We start from the raw sequence: 16,467 nt of genomic DNA on the forward strand, positions 1-16,467 counted from the left end.
CTATTGTGAACATTTCACATGAATGGAATCATATGTGGTTATTTGTGACTGGCTTCTTTCACTTAGCATAAAATTTTCAAGGTTCAGCCATGTTGTAGCATGTATCAGTGCTTTTTAATGCCAAAAATATTACACTGCATGGATATACTATATTTTATTTACCCATTCATCAGTTGATGGACATCTGGGTTGTTTCTGCCTTTTAACTCTTATGAATAATACTGCTATGAACATTTGTTTACAAGTTTTTGTGTGGACGTATGTTTTCATTTTTCTTGAGTATGTACCTAGAAGTGGAGTTGCTGGGTCACATAGTAATTCTATGTTTAACATTTTGAAGCGCTGCCAGACTGTTTTCCAAAACAGCTGCACCGTTTTTCATTCCCACAAGCAGTGTATCAGGGTTCCAGTTTCTCCGCATTCTCACCAACACTTGTTTTAATCTGACTTTTTGTTTCTAGTCATTCTTGTGTGTGTGAAGTGTTATATCATAGTGGCTCTGGTTTTCATTTCCCTGATGGCTAGAGATGTTGAACCTCTTTTCACCTACTCTTTTTTTTTTTCATCTACTCTTGCTTTTAATGGCATTTGGGGAAAGAGAGAAGATAAACAAGTGTGTTTTATCTACTGTGTTTAACTTGAAACACAATAGCTCATTTTAACTATGTGACAGGAAAAGTATTTTCTTGTAAATATTTGAAAACACATATAATGATGTCAAGTCTTTATCAACATGCACAGTTGACTACTTCTATTCTTTCTGCATGTTATAGTTACTGTGTGATTAAGGGAAAGCATTACTGTGCACTGAATTTGATCTGTAAGATTCCTTCCTCTATGGGGTTGAGGGAGGAATTCATTCAAATGACTCCTCAGGGTTGACTAAAAGGCAGAGCAGAACTGATTGCCAGAGCCTCCAAAGCACAATGCTTTTTTGTCACCAATGCTGTGTACATCTGTTGTGAATAACTGTGTACCACAGGTGATAAATATCAAAGAAATGTGAGAGCTTTGACATGGGCACATAGCATATGTCTTAAGAGATAGATGACAAGATGTTTAAATGGGCTTTTACACTTTAATCATAGTGTAAAAGATGGGATGTATCACACATGCCAAATGATAACTGTGAAAGCTGAGTGAGGAGTGTATGGGAGGTTACACTGTTCTGTCTGCTTTCGTGCATGTTTAAACATTTTTGTACTAAAAAGCTTTAAAAATAATAAAAGATGTAGAGTGACTCATAAGGAGAGGGAGGGAGCAAAACGATACCTGGCCAGGGTGATCAGTCCATCAAGACTAGAGTTTAGCTCTCTCTCAATAAGGAAATTTCAGGAAGTGTAATTCCTTTGAGGTTGGGAAAGAAACTTCTTTCCATATAACAGGAAGGAAGAAGGAAAAGAGGAATGGGAAAGTTTTTTTGTTTTTTTTTTAAGGATTTTGATGAAAATTTCCCATCTCATGACTTCTAGCTCCTCTGTGAATGGTGGTTTGGCACATCTGCTGAGCAAGTGGAGATGGCCTAAATTTGAGAAAAGTGAAGGAGATTTGAAATAGATTTGAGTAGCACTGGAAAGAAAATGGACTAAGGAAACAGTGACCTAAGTTCCATTTGTTTTGTTCACATGTAAGCAAGCATGGAATAAGAATTTGTGGAATGGATGCATTATTTCCAGGTAGTATGAGGGCTGAATTTATCATGGCATCAGTAGACTTGATTGTGAGATTTAATCCAATAGTCATCAGCTACTTATGGGAAGGTATTTCTGGAAAAGGCAGAGATAGGGGATTTTGCCAGACAGGAAGGATTAAAGGTGATTGGATGGGGCCTATTTGTAGTGGAGCTTTTTAAATGTTGATAGACCCCCAAGCCTACCTTGGAGAGAGAGAAAAAGAAGACAAGAGCTTGGTGGATAGAGGAAGAGTAAGTGGAAAAACGACCTAAAGTTGAAAAATTAACAAGTAGTATATAAGCTGGAAGGATGGAGGATGAGGCCAAAGGGTGGAATGTCAGACTGTATTATTCCAGATGGCAGAAGTGTTCCTGGTAATAAGCTCTACAGTGTGGCAGTGACTGCACTGGAATAGAAGTAAAAATGAGATGACGTAGGAACAGGGAAGCTGGGTTACTGACAGGTCTATCCACATGGAGGTTAGAGCCCTCCACCACTCCTCACCTCTTCATGTTCCCCACCCTGGGCCCCCTCCACCTTTTGTCCCTCTCCCGGGGGCTCCGCGGAATCTGCCTTCTCTCTGTGACCATAAGCTTCAGATATTGTAGGATCAATGTCATAACTCTGGATAAGAAAATAAAATTAGTGAGAGAAGGCTGTAGTGGACATCTATTTTTGGTTTTTTGTTTTAACACCCAGTATCCGTAAGTCTTTCTGGAAAAACTACCTCAAGTGCTCTCTAGGATACTCACCCTATTTTTGAGTCCCAGTCTGTACAAGTAGAGTTGCCTTCCCTCTAGACCTCATTGTAAGGGTGGGTATGTGTGCAGCCTTGGCCAAAAAAAGGAGGTCCATGGTAAGCCCCCAAATGTCTGATACCCCAGTGCATAGTCTAGGACTCACCTCTGGTTCATGAGCTGCAGGTATCCTGGGGGAGGCGTACCACGGCTCCACCAAGGCTATTAATATCAGTGGTGGCACCTTCATCTTGACTGGTGAACTGTACACACTAAGGGCGATATCTTGTGTATTCCCATCAAGCATAGATGGAAAGAAAGCACCATGATCACCTTCCCCAAAGAGGGGGATGCCATCTTGATGACATCCTTGGAGATACTGTTTTAGTACTCAAAGACACCCCCATGCCTTTTTGATATAAGGCATCAGTGTGCTGTGCAGTTCTCTGGTCAGCCTCAAGGACATGGTGCTTGGATCAGATTGAGGAATGGGGCAGCAGGACAGGGTCAGGATATGGGAATGATGAGGCATGAACTTTGTTCCACCAGTAAGGACATTCTTTCTCTTCACTTTTTCTTACTTTCCCACTCACTTTAAGACATCTTTTGCTTACTCTCAGCTGTATTTTACCCTGGGAAGTAGGTGGCTGCCTGGTCAACATTCCTACCACTGACAGCTGAGTGGTGCTTTTCCTCCACCAAAAAAAAAAGTCATCAATTGAGCAGCCTGAAAAAATACCCAGGGAGGGGAACCACTTCCCCAGGGTGCCTTTCTAGTAAGGAAACCTCCATGTCAAGTTTAAAGTATGCTGTCCCGATACATTAACATGACCCACATAACAGATTCTTAAGCAGCTGCTGTGCTGTTCCTGGACCCTACGGCAACTAGCCCAGGGTCCAGCAGAGCAACACCTCCGCCCAAATAGTGCCATTCAGGGTTCAGCCCCCTGTAGGAGCCTCTGGTCACTGAGTTCTAAATAACGATTAAGCTGTTGTTTCTTCTTCAGCATTATTTTCAGAAAGTATACCTGTCCTTAACGCTCCTCAGGTATAAAAGACCTATCTTCCCTACTTCTCTAAAGGATATAAAACGTTCAGTGAGGGGGGAGATGTGGGCTGCTATACATTTTCATTAAGGCTAAGCTAAGCGGCAGAAGACAAAGCCCATCTCCTCAAATTTCATCAGGGAGGAAATGGGCTTTGGGGCGGGGGGTGGGGTGGCGGGGTTCAGCAAGAACTCCAGAGGACTGGTCACCTTTTAGCCAAAGCCAAAGGAAGCAATCGGTAAGAGCTGAACTATCTCCTTCCTTTCCCTTACACATAAGCCCTGAGTTACCCAAAACCCATGCCCCCAACACAGTACACAGAAAAGATACACTATTATTAGATAACTATTTATTTGGGAGAATCAATAATCTCCACAAGGAAGGAGTTATTTCTGGATGGGAAGTCTTCCTCCCTGGGAATTCTGGAGAATTGTTTTCTGTCTAAAGAGTAGAGACCGATGTCCAGACACAGTGCCTTCAGCAGTGCTGAGAGCAGCCGTGGGTGCCTGGCCAGCTTGACGCCTGTGGGTGGGGCTTGGATGGGGCACAGGCTCCCCGTGGGACACTGGTGGGAGATGTCTGTGACATAGTTGCTGGTCCTTGAATGCCACAACTTTCTGGGGGTGTCTCTTCTTATCTCTGATCTGTCTTGTACTTGGAGGATAACTCTGGCCAGCAAAGGTAGGACTTGATATTTGATGGCAGGACTTGACATTTGTCACTTTACAGGAGGGAGCCCTGTAGTTGACAGGATGTCCCTGGACAGGTTCTGTCCGGACCTGCACTTCCGCCTTTTGCTGAGTTTTCCTCACCTGCACTGGGGGAGGACGGGGCCCTTGAGAGCAGGTGACATCAATTGCATGCTGACACCCCAGTTTCTCCTCTAGGAACTTCCCGTTGTCTGTCACGATTTTCTGAGCTTCAGTTGTCCCAGTAAAGGCAGCTTTACTTTTAACTAGGCCTCTGTTCTGCACAGTTGATATGGGGCTGCCCTTTTCCTGGGCATCTTCTTGACTTTCGTATTTTATCCCAGAATAAAGCCATTGCAAGAAGTGCATCATTCTTTTTCCGTTATGGCCTTCAGGAAGAGGCTGTCCCTTCTGTGATAGGGTCTGGGAACACTTGCTCGCACGTGTCTGCCCTAGTACCATCTCCTGAGTAGGGAAACTCTTCCTCCTAAGTTGGGATGTCCCCAAGCCTTTATCCCCTCCATCAAGCTCTTTTGCCTTGGGCTCCAGAGGGCTCACTCTCTTTGCAGTTGGTGGGAAGTTCTTATCCTGCTTAGGGGCCCAAGGTTTCTGCTGCTGCTCCATCCTGATTCCTCTGTCCTCCAAACGGACACGCAGCACCTGGGAAGCTCCCATGTCCCCACCTGAGACACCTTGGGCATGAGTCAGTGAGGCCTCGTAAGTCAAGTTATCTGAAGCAAGGGATGTGTCAGTGGGTTGGCCTTGAGCCTGGCTATGCTCCCTGTTCTCCAGTTTAAAGTTTAACTCACGGAACAGTTGTTCTTTAAGGTCTAATGATTTAGGATCTTGGCGAACTGGTAATTTGGGTGGGGGGCTTCCAGTGGTCACGGTAGTTTCTGCTTTATTCTCATTCACATTTATCATTTGGGAGCTCGTTGTCACCTTGCTAGTTGTCACCATGTCACTAGTTTTTATTTGAAGAGGATCAGGCTCCTCAGCCGCGAATACCTCCCTAGACAATCTGGGCATGGAAACAGGTTCTGACTTCTCCACCTTTTTGCCCCGTTGCATTTCTCCTTTATCACTGGAACTCACACTCTTATGCTTCGGCTCATATCTGGCCCCAGCTTGCTTTGCAAGCAGCTTTTGGGGATATCTGTTGGCTAGTTGAGTCTGTCTAGGACCTGCTTTCCCTGTGATGGAGAGTGAAACAGACAGAGGAGTCTGTCTGGCATCCTTAATTCTCTGAACATCCTCTGCCAGCCTACGGTTGACATCAGAGCGTGATTGTCTCAGGACCCTCTGTCCTCCTTTGCCCACAGGTGAGGTGGCAGGGAGAGAACGATCCAGGACAGGGGCTGAATTTGTTGTTCCCGCTTTGTCTCCATGGAGAGATTCAGAGCTTCCTCTAAAGGACTTGAAGCTCCCAGATTTGGAGTCTGCCTCAGAAATCACATTGGTTGAGGAGGGCAAGTTGGCATGAGACAAGGACTGGGATGAGGCATCTTTCAATTTAAAGATCTGTATGGATTCAAGGACCTTGCGGGGAAGGGCCCACAACATCCTCATATGAAACCTTTTAATATGGGCTTCCAGCATCTGTTGTGTACTGGAATCAACAAAAGTCAGGTCCTGGAAGGTATTCAGGGAGTAGGCCGCACCCACTGATGATGGCACACTTCTCTGTTTTGTTTGGGTGTGGGATTTCACAGAAAGAAGCAATGTTTGCTTGATAGCATGCCATGAATTATGCACAGTCCCAGGGAGCCGACCCTCATTTATTTCTCCAAACTTCTTGCTCAAATGTACTTTTAGGACATTTTGAAGTTGTCTCTGACCTAGACTCTCTGCTGACATCCTTGGATTTTTCTCTGAGAGACTCACCATCTGACTCTTTAGGTCTTTCTCAGAGTCATACCCCAGATCCTTACCTGAAGAGCTCTTTGGGTCATTCAACAGGTGATCTTTTGGGCCATTCTCTAGGCTGTGTCCCAGATCCTTCCCCACACCTTCCTCTAGCTGGAACATTTCTGAGCTCCTCTCATGGAAGCCTCCAGTTTGCCTCAATCCAACATTTCCATTTTTGCTACTCTGACCCTTAAACACAGAGATCAGTGAGACTCCATTATTGCTCACCGACTCAGATGCCTCTGAAAAACCATTTGGAGGCAATATCAGTGACACAGACTCGTAGATTCTGCGGGGCAGGCCCCACCGGTGTTGGATGAGCCTCTTTCGAAGGTGATGCTCTAGTTTCTTCCGAACTTCATCACTGAGAGGAAACTCCCCAGGAAGGATGGAGATTGAAACACGGGCCTGGGGGGCCCAGTGGCGAGGAGTGTTAGGAGCTGATGGACAAAAGTCTTCCCAAGATCTTTGGACCACAGAGGGTAAACCCCACAAATTTTCCTGTTGTTTCTGCAAAATGTTCCATTCCAGCTGTTGAATTTCAGATGAGGAGAGAGACTGGGACTCATCCTGAGGTCTGTGGAAACTTACTCCACAGGTCCTGATCTGGGGTAGAGGATCAGATGGTATGACTGGGAGTGGAGACTGAGGGTCGGCCTGGGACTGGACCTGAGTGAGAGGTAGGGGCTGAGATTGAGGCAGGGTTTGAGGCAAGGGCTCAGGCTGAATCTCAGGCAAGGACAGAGGCAGGGGATCAGGAAGCACTGGTGATTCTTGGCCTGTGGAGGCATTCGAGTTTCTATTGAAAATAAAGATTGAGGAACTGTCAGCCAAGACATGAACAGCAGAGGGCAAGGACTCGCTGTGCAGAGACGGGAGACCCCAGAAGAACTGGATAGGTTTTTGCTGTAAATGGTCCTCCAGGGTCTTAGGATATGGGGGCTGCTGACGCACATGCAGCTCCTCTGATTTGTCTCTGCTGCTCCAAAAGGGAAGGCAGACTGCCGAGTCATGCTTATCAGCAGTTGACTCTAACATTTTCCACGAAGAATTTCGTTGGTAGTCTGGCCTAAGTTGTTCTGGAAGAGAATCTTTTTCATTTTCCTTTTCCTTCCACATCAGGAAATCGCTCCTCTTTTGGACTTGTCTCTCCAGGAGTGCCAGGACATCAGGGCTGAGAAATGAGAGGTTACCAGGCTCTACAAGGTTGGCTGCAGGGTCTCCCCCAAAAGAGGCCTCTGAAGAATGGAGGTCAAGAAACTCCTGATTGAAATCACATTGTGCCAACGTGGAAGGGAACGAGTCTTTGGCATGAGCTTGCCGCCAGGAGAAGTCTGCAATTGACAGGCTTGAATGCTCAGTGCCTCTGATTGTTGACACACAAGTGGATAACCCACCAGAGCTATCTGGAGATAAGTTCTCCTGTTCTGGAGTCACAGATTGAGTCACAGATAAAGTGCACTCTGGCTGTGGTGAAAGAGACATCAGAGTTGGTGGTGCATGATGACAAGCAAAAGAATCGGGGTGATTCATTGCCTGGGCCAAATCTGATAGGGGATTGATATCTTGGGAAAGGGTGGGGTCAAGAGAGAAAACGGTATCCGGAGACAAAGTGGCCTCTCGTGGGAGAACAGGATCTGCTGTCTGAGTGTCATGTGGTAGGAGAGGGGGAAAGGCAAGGGGTTGGGGTGGGGAATAGTCCACTGGGAATTCGGAATCCAAGGAAGGAAAAGGCTCTGGTGCCAGAGAATGACCCAATGGGGAGGGTGAAAAAGAGTCAACTAAGGGGGTCATTGGGCTAGGGGAGAGAACGGAGGGGGGCAGTGGGGAAGGCTCAAGAAGAGAGGCTGGTGTTAGGTCTCTTGGAGGGACTGTTGAGAAGGCAGGGGACAGAGTAAATGACGACTCAGTCACAGGAGCTGTGGAAGCCAACGGGGACACAGAGGAAGCAGAATCTTCCAGGGCCCCTGGGAGTAGCAGCCGATTGATCTCAGCAGTTGCATTATTACACGCCTCACAGAAGGGGTCTGGACATAAGAGCCGACGAATGCGGGTGTTGTCATCGTGCTGGCCCAGGAGGCTGCAGGAGACAGGAAGTACAAAGATGCAACCAGGACCAGAATAAGGAAAGAGGGGGACCTGCTGGCCTGGCAGGGGTGGGGTCATTTGAAGCCTGCGGCCCCTTCACATTGCTCCACATCCATGAGTTCACAACATGCTCAACAGCCCTCACCTCAAGGCCTTCATCACATACTCATTCCTGTGCTACCCCCTGCCATGACTACAGCAGGTTGCACTGAATCCCTGGAATTGCATAGAACATGCTAAGGAGGGATGAGGAAAGAAGGGGAAAGACTAGTTAGTCACCTTTTCAGAATAGAAATCAGCTTCGTTTTCTCCTCTATTTCTGTCTGGTGACATCTCCAACCTGAGAAACCAGGAGAGTGGGTTATGTGTAACGAAGGTAGAAGCATAGGTATAATAAAGGAGTCCCCTTACGGGAAACCCTTGGGGTCTTAGACTCTGAAAGACCCAAGAATTAGTAGATGAGGTCAAATGGTCAATGATATTAACATGTGTATGTTGCTTCTTGTAAAGTACTTTCACATGCATTTTATCTCATGTGATGCTCAAAACCACCATGTGAAGCCCAGAGATCAGTGTTGCCTTAGAGAGGGATCTGATCATCCAGGAAGTCAAAGGACTTTTACAAAGTCAGGACACAGAAGTTCTGACTCTTGACATCTCACATGGCCACCTGTTGGGAAACACCCATTGCCCAGGTCCATCACTGGTTCATGCCCAGCGATGAGCAGAGCAGGGGATCTGAGCAGTGTCTCAGGCTCTGACTGCCCTCCCACAAGCCTCTCCTCTGAGAACTCTGGTTTCTGAGAGAAACTGTATCTAGCAGTTGACATCCTCAGAGATCAGGGACCTTGGATGTCATGGAAAAGGCAGGAAGGGTCACCCTTGGAGAGTTCAGCTGGGATAGGCAGAACCTTACCTTTCGGTGTTCCACCTTTCCTTCTCCTCTTGGCTCTGCCCTGACGCTGAGAACAAAAAGAAAAGAATGAAGGGCTGGGGCTCATTTCTCTCACTCCTCTCTAGGAAACTCAGATATTCATTATCCATGAATAATATGACTCTATTTTAATTAATAGAACTTTATGTTCCTTCCTTTTATCAATTTTAAAGGCTTAAAATGCTTTCGATTTTTTTCTTCTTTGACAAACTCAAAGAAGGACTTTTGTCTATGAGATCCACACTTGATATTCTCAGTCAGAAGTCATCTGCTCAAGGAGGGCATAGCATCTGAGGCCAACAGTCACGTCCATGTCCCTCAGATGGGACCCTGTATCCTGGAGCTCAGGCTCCAGCCTCTGCTCAGAGGTTCAGCATTGCTGCTCTGATCAGCCCAGCACAAAGGAAGGCTTTGTTGAGTGATGCCTGACATGAGAATGTACTCATGATCAAGCATTAGGGAACTCTGTTCTCCTGCAGAGATCCCACACTCTCTAAATAACCCAACCTAGGGCCACAAAATTGCTGTTTGGGATTTTATCCTGGAGTCCTCCAAACACTCAGATGGGACATGGGCTTCAACTGGAAGCCTTAGTCCTCCCTGAACCCCTAGCCCTGCCTGGCTTCTTTCCCTAGGAGGATGATGTTCTATCCTCTCCTTGAACTTCCCACCTTAGGTGTCTCTCTGAGCCAACCAATCTCATTTTAAAATGTGGGAACAGAAATGGAAACAACAACAAAGAATCTCTGTTGGGGGCTCACCCAGGGCTGCTTACCTTTCGGATGTCTTTGGTTTTACTGAAGGTAGGTGAAAATGGCAAGCTCACCAGGTACCACAGCAACAGAAGAAGCAACACCAACTCGCACAGGACGATGAGGTTTCGGTAAATATCCAAGGATGTTGAGTCACAGCTCAGACATGGGTCGATAACGCTGTTCAAGAATGAGAGAACATTCCATTCTCTGAATCCCATTTCTGAACCGCAAGACTGCCTGAACACACTGAGCACTGAGAGTGCGAGTGCAGTCCCAGGCCTGCATCACAGAGCACTGAAGAGTCACAGAGGGTTTCTGAGTGTGGGGGAGGGGACAACATGGAGAGGGTGTGTCCACAGCCCCTCCCCCACCCACCAGTCCAGCAGACCCTTCCGCCCCTGCTGGGCCTTCCAGGTCCCTCTGCCCTACCCTGCCATCCTATTTTCCAACTCCATCCTTTCATGGTTTCATATATTTACAGTAATGAAATTTTCTGCTTGTGCCATCTGTAACCCAGATACTACCTGGGTCCCCTTTACTGTTTGATAGAAACTTGACTTGGGTCTCACCAACTCCACTGCCTTAAGTGTCTGAAATACTGTCTGGAATTTTTGCTTGTACCCACACATTTATACTCAGGATCATATACGTCCTTAAATCCATCTTTCCTATAGAATCTTTTCACTACACAAACCCAGTTATAAAGAACTTAAAAGTTCTTTTATCCTGTTTTCTAAATGTTGAATAGGGAATTTTGCTTTGTGTTGCAGTCAGCCATTACCATCTTCAGTCAGAGGGGCTGACTCAAATAATTAAAATGAATAATTCATTATTCAACATTCACAAAACTAAAGTTACTATAAAATAAATGTAAATAATTAAACTTAAACGAGATCTTGAGGATAAGTCCGTAGCACTTATTTTTCTGAAGTCAGTGAAACTTAAACTGCATGAAGACTTTTAGGACATGCGACACAGACACACACACACACACACACACACACACACACACCCTTTGACAAACCAATCTGGTATTTTCAAATCTACGAATAAAGTGTTTTCTCATTTTATTCCAATCTTCCATCTTTCGTTTTGACCCTACTTCTTCTTATGCTACCTAAAATACAGACAGGCCCTGCACTCTACATCAATTTTCTAACACGTGCACAAATCCCTGACCTCGTCAGTTTGGGCTGCCATAACAAGACACCATAGACTGGGTGCTTAAACAACAAACACTTATTTCTCATAGTTCTGGAGGCTGGGAAGTCCGAAATGAAGGCAACAGCAGGTTCTGTGTCTGGTGAGACCTACTTCCTGGTTCGTAAACAGCTGTCTTCTCCCAGCAACCCTGCAGAAAAAGTGGGTGAGAGAGCTCTGTGAGGTCTCTTCTATAAGAGCACTAATTCCATTCATGAAGGCTCCACCGTTAGGACCTAATCACCTCCCAAAGGCCCCATCTCCTAATACTATGATATCATATTGGGCTTAGGGTTTCAACATATGAGTTTGGTGGGACACAAATATTCTGTCCATAACACTACCCAAAGGCTGTGCTAAGTCCTCTGGTGGCAGGGTGGGACCTAGGAATGTCAAAGCCTTAGAGAACAATCAAGTCTTGAGCAGCCTTACCTGATTATCCTTGTGGGCCCTGTAAATCTTTTCTTAAGTGTGCCTTGCCACAAAGGTTGAGAAGCTCTGCTCTATATAATCATCCCCATAAATGTTTGAAAATCAACTACCTGTCGTGCTTTTTTTCAGGCTCCTCTTGTCAGGTTTAAATAATCCCAGTATTTCCCTCCCCTCTTCCTACATCTTCCTTTCTAAACTCTTTACCTTCATGATAGCTGTTCTCTGAACTGTCTCCTAATTTCTCATGTCTTTCTTAAACTGTGATGCCCTCTATTTGACACCCATGGCCTAGCACAGTTACTCGATCTCCTGTGAAAGGGTTAGACAGCCTTCAAACCCACAGAGTCTTCTTTCAATTATGCAGGAACAGGTAAGCTACGCTGAGGATAAAATCTGCCAAGAGGCACCACTTCCTCCTGACCTTGATATGCAGCCTCAGCCAAGTTTTCATTTAATAAATATTTACTGCTGGGAACTAGGAGACACAAGTACCTGTAAGTCACAGCCTCTGTCCTTAAGGACCTCATGGTGCAGTTTTCGGGGAAAGCCCTACACAGGTCAAGAGTTACATAACGGCACAGGAGAGGTCCCCCATGGCATTTGTGAATTGGCAGGTGATCTCTGGAATAGATCAGAGAAGGGACAGATGCTATGGGTGATAACTGCTCAGACATTTTATGCTCCTTAGGAAGGTATCCCTGCATGCCTCTCCAATTTTCTGATACAAATTAACGATTCTTGGAGAAGATGGTTAAAGAAGAGCTTTTCTCTTTTAAAAGGGCACATGTTGGCTAGATATCCTTACATACATGTGTGTGCCTTGCGTGTAAAACTTACAAGAGGTTTCAATAAAAAGGCTTTTCCCAAAATGTTAATAAGATTCCTTTTCAGAACGTGGTAGAGCTCCTTCAAAATTTAAAGAAACAAAGGACTAAATGTACGGCACTTTTTTTCCTTTTTTTTTTTTTGCTTTTTGTACCAACCACAAATAAACTCCATTGGTATTTAGTAGGAGAAGTTCACAGCACTTATCCTTCCTAGACTAACATCAATTATAAATTTATTTGTCTAATTTGTAAAACATTTTGCTTTCAGCGATCTCAGTGGATTTTCACAAACATCCTGTGATGTAAACAGTACAGGTATTATTGTGCCCATTTTATCAGTGAATAAAACTGAAGCTCAGAGACGGGAAGAAACTTCCTTAGATCGTTCAGCAAGTAAGTAGTAGAGCCCTGACTACTAAATTCCCCACATTCTCAATGCTACTATTTTAAACAATATAAATAAGTGACTTCTTAAAAAGTATGCCCTGGTACTAAAATTAAAGTGGTTATGTGATTGAGACTATTCACTTTATCCATTAAATGATGCCAAATTTGGGAAGTAAAGAAAAGCTATTTTTGGCATCCTATCACCTCTTAGGTACCTTTTCCTTATCATTCTTAGCACCAGTATCTTGATGAGTTTTCTCCATTGCCCTCTTAAAACCTACTTTCAAGAACTCTATTACATATGACTCTCAGTAAGGTATAAATGAATAATAAAAGTTTAAAATGTCATCCCTCCCAGGAACACATTTCACACATTTTACATATGTCTAACCCCAAAGCCTTGTAATAAAGCTCTCACCTGAGCATGTCAGGCAGCCATCCTGAGGTGGCAGTGGTGGCTTTCAGTAGAATGAGATCTTCTCCTCTCCCCCCAATGACATCTTCCCAGTTGACCTTCGTCACCACACAGAAGTCTGGTCCCAGATTTCAGCGTGCACATGGTTAGATTATCCCCAAGGAAGAGTATTTTCCAACAGCTCTACTAGAATAGTACGCTGCCTATTGGAGGAGACTCAGTAGGGATAAGTCGTTTGTCTAGGATTGTCACATGTCCTCAGTGCTCTCGCTCACATCCTGGCCACGGTCCCAAGGATGAGCCACGTAGAGGGAGCTTTTTTTAGGTTACCAAAAAGCCTGAAGAACAACAGATTCTAGAGCAGAATCCTTTAAAACTGCACTTAACACTGCCGCTTTAAGATGTTCTTCATTCATACACACACCACACTTTCAACTGAACTCTACCATGTAGTATTTCTAGTAGAAATATCAAGAAAATAAGGCATTGCCTCTGCCCTCAGGCAGGTCATAGTTCAGTAAGGCCTGCAAACAACTATAATAAAGTGATACGAACTATAAAAGAAGTAGGAATAAGAACACAATGAAAATACAGATAAAGGAGCAATTAATTCTTCCGCCAGGAGGGAGACGAGAGAGACGCAGGGCAACTTTCAGACGTGGTGCCCACTGAGATGGGCCTTGTGAGGTCACCCCTCCTCCTCTCCATCCTTGCCCTGGCCCTCTTCCTGTTCTTCACCCCCTTCCTCCTCATCCTCCTTTGCTTCTTTCTTTAGACTTTAATTTTTAGAGCAGTTTAAGGTTCACAGCAAAACTGAGCAGAAAACACAGAGCTCCCATATGCCATCTGACCCCCCAACACCCCTCCACACACACACACAACCTCTCCCACTATCAACATCCAGCACCAGGACTTCCCTGGTGGCTCAGTGGTTATGCCTGCCAATGCAGGGGACATGGGTTTGATCCCTGGTCCAGGAAGACCCTACATGCCATGGAGCAGCTAAGCCTGTGCACCACAACTACTGAGGCAGTGCTCTAGAGCCTGTGAGCCACAACTACTGAGCCCACAAGCCACAACTACTGAAGCCCACATACCTAGAACCCATGCTCTGCAACAAGAGAAGCCACTGCAATGAGAAGCCCATGCACCGCAATGAAGGGTAGCCCCCACTCACTGCAACTAGAGAAAGCCTGCGCGCAGCAAAGACGACCCAACACAGAGGGGAGGGGAGGGGAGGGGAGGGGAGGGGAGAGGAAGGGAGGGAGGGAGAAAATAAAAAAAAAAAAATCCAGCACCAGAGTGGGACATTTGTTACAATCATACCTACATTGACACAGCATTATCACCCAGAGCCCATAGTTTACATGAGTTTAGACAAGTGTATAGTGGCATGTATCTACCATTGTAGTATCATACAGAGCAGTTTCACTGCCCTGAAAATCCTCTGTGCTCTGCCTCTTCACCGCATCCTCCACCCTAACCCCTGGCAACCACCAATCATTTTTACTGTCTCCTGTGTTTTGCCTTTTCCAGAATGTCATATAGTTGAAGTCATACAGTGTATATGTTGTAGCCTTTTCAGATTGGCTTCTTTCACTTAGTAATATGCATTTAAGTTTCCTGCATGTATTTTCATGGCTTAATAGCTCATTTTTTTCAGTGCTGAATGAATACTATTCAGTTGTCTGGATGTACCACAGTTTATTTACCCATTCACCTTAGACATCTTGTTGCTTCCCAGTTTTGGCACTTATGAATAAAGCTCCTATAAACTTTTTAAAAAAAAAACACGTTGTTGAGGCATAATTCACATACCACATAATTCACCCATTAAAAGTGTACAGTTAAATGACTTTTAGTATATTCACAATGTTGTACATCCATCACTACGATCAATTTGAGAACATTTTCATCACTCTAGCCTTCACCCTTCAATCTCATCACTCTCCCCAGCCCTAGGTTACCACTAATCTACTTTCTCTATAGATTTGTCAATTCCAGACATTCATATAAATGGAATTATACAATATGTGGCCTTTCATATCTGGCTTCTTTCACTGAGCATAATGTTTTCAAGGTCAGTCCATGTTGTAACAGGTATCAGTACTTCACTTCTTTTCATGGCAAGTAATATTTCATTTTATGGATATACCACATTTTGTTTATACACTGATCAGTTGTTGAACATTTGGTTTGTTTCCACTTTCAGCTATTATGAATAAAGCTGCTATGAACATCTGTGTACACATTTTGGTGCAGACATATGTTTTCATTTCTTGCTTATTCATTTTTGCGATAACTTAAAGTCACACTTTGTCTAAGTTTGTTGTTTTCTGAGATTTTGGTAATATAACCATACCAGACTCCCTATGAAATGAAAGCTTTGGAGTCTAAATGCAGTTTTTGTCAAATGTCTGGGTGCATCAATTTGCCCTCCTGCCAACACTCTCAAAATTAGCCCTTGAGTCAGCAGGAATTATGGTGATGCATAATGCTTAACATTTAAAAGTAATGAACACCTTATGTTCTCAAGTTCCTATTCTTAGAAAATCAGAAGAGGGTGTGGGAAGAGAAAGTGCAATCCAGCCCAAGTGAACATGAGCAAACCTATAACATGTATAAAAGTGCATGTCTGGTCACACTAAAGCATTGGGCATGTGCCTGAGGATGAGAGTAGCAAAAAAAATGAGGCTGAAAAAGAAGGGGACTCAACTGCGAATGACTTTGAATGACAGTTTAAGAAGCCTGAACTCTGGACCAAGGCAGTGGGAAGCTAAGGTTTTCATAACCAGAAGAATGGCATTCCCAGATCTCTGTTTTGGGAAGATGACTGGCAAGGTGACTGAGAGTTAGGGGAAAACATGCAAATTATATCACATAGGACTTTTTCTCTTGCAGATGATAGAAAACCTAATGAATTCTAGCTTGAGCAAAAATTTTAATTTATTGGCTTCTATTTCTCTACAACACAGGAGCAGATTCAGCTTCTGACTTGCTACCTCTTGGTTCTGCTTTCTTGGTGTTGACTCACTCTCAAGCCACTTCTCTTATAGTCCCAAGATGGCATCCAGCCAGGAAAAACAGAATTGTTGTCCCAGTTTCTCAACCAAAGTCCCAACATTCAAGTGACTGGGACCAGCTCAGGTCATAAGAACACCCATGAAATAATTACTAGGAACCAGAGAATACTACTGGCCTAGTCTAGGTCAGTGCTACTCAAAGTGTGGTCCGTGGGCCAATGCCTGTTTCCACATTTTTGTTACCATCTGCAACAAGATAAGTATAGACAATGGACTATTACTCAGCCATAAAAAGAAACGAAGTTGAGTTATTTGTAGTGAGGTGGATGGACCCAGAGTCTGTCATACGGAGT

At 44.6% G+C, this 16,467-nt stretch overlaps 1 protein-coding gene across 1 annotated transcript; it reads right to left on the reverse strand.

The window, feature by feature from the left end:
- Positions 1 to 3,790: 3,790 nt before the first annotated feature.
- LOC137227736 (spermatogenesis-associated protein 31D4-like) lies at positions 3,791 to 12,541 on the reverse strand. The gene is made up of 4 exons (XM_067744088.1): positions 9,851 to 12,541; positions 9,058 to 9,103; positions 8,421 to 8,481; positions 3,791 to 8,133 (listed from the first exon to the last, which is right to left on the reverse strand). Exons 1-4 carry the CDS (start codon positions 10,046 to 10,048, stop codon positions 3,843 to 3,845), a joined length of 4,596 nt encoding a protein of 1,531 aa, XP_067600189.1. The 5' UTR covers positions 10,049 to 12,541; the 3' UTR covers positions 3,791 to 3,842.
- Between the last annotated feature and the right edge of the window lie 3,926 nt (positions 12,542 to 16,467).

The sequence above is a fragment of the Pseudorca crassidens genome, chromosome 7, assembly GCF_039906515.1.
Source record: "Pseudorca crassidens isolate mPseCra1 chromosome 7, mPseCra1.hap1, whole genome shotgun sequence".
Lineage (NCBI taxonomy): Eukaryota > Metazoa > Chordata > Mammalia > Artiodactyla > Delphinidae > Pseudorca > Pseudorca crassidens.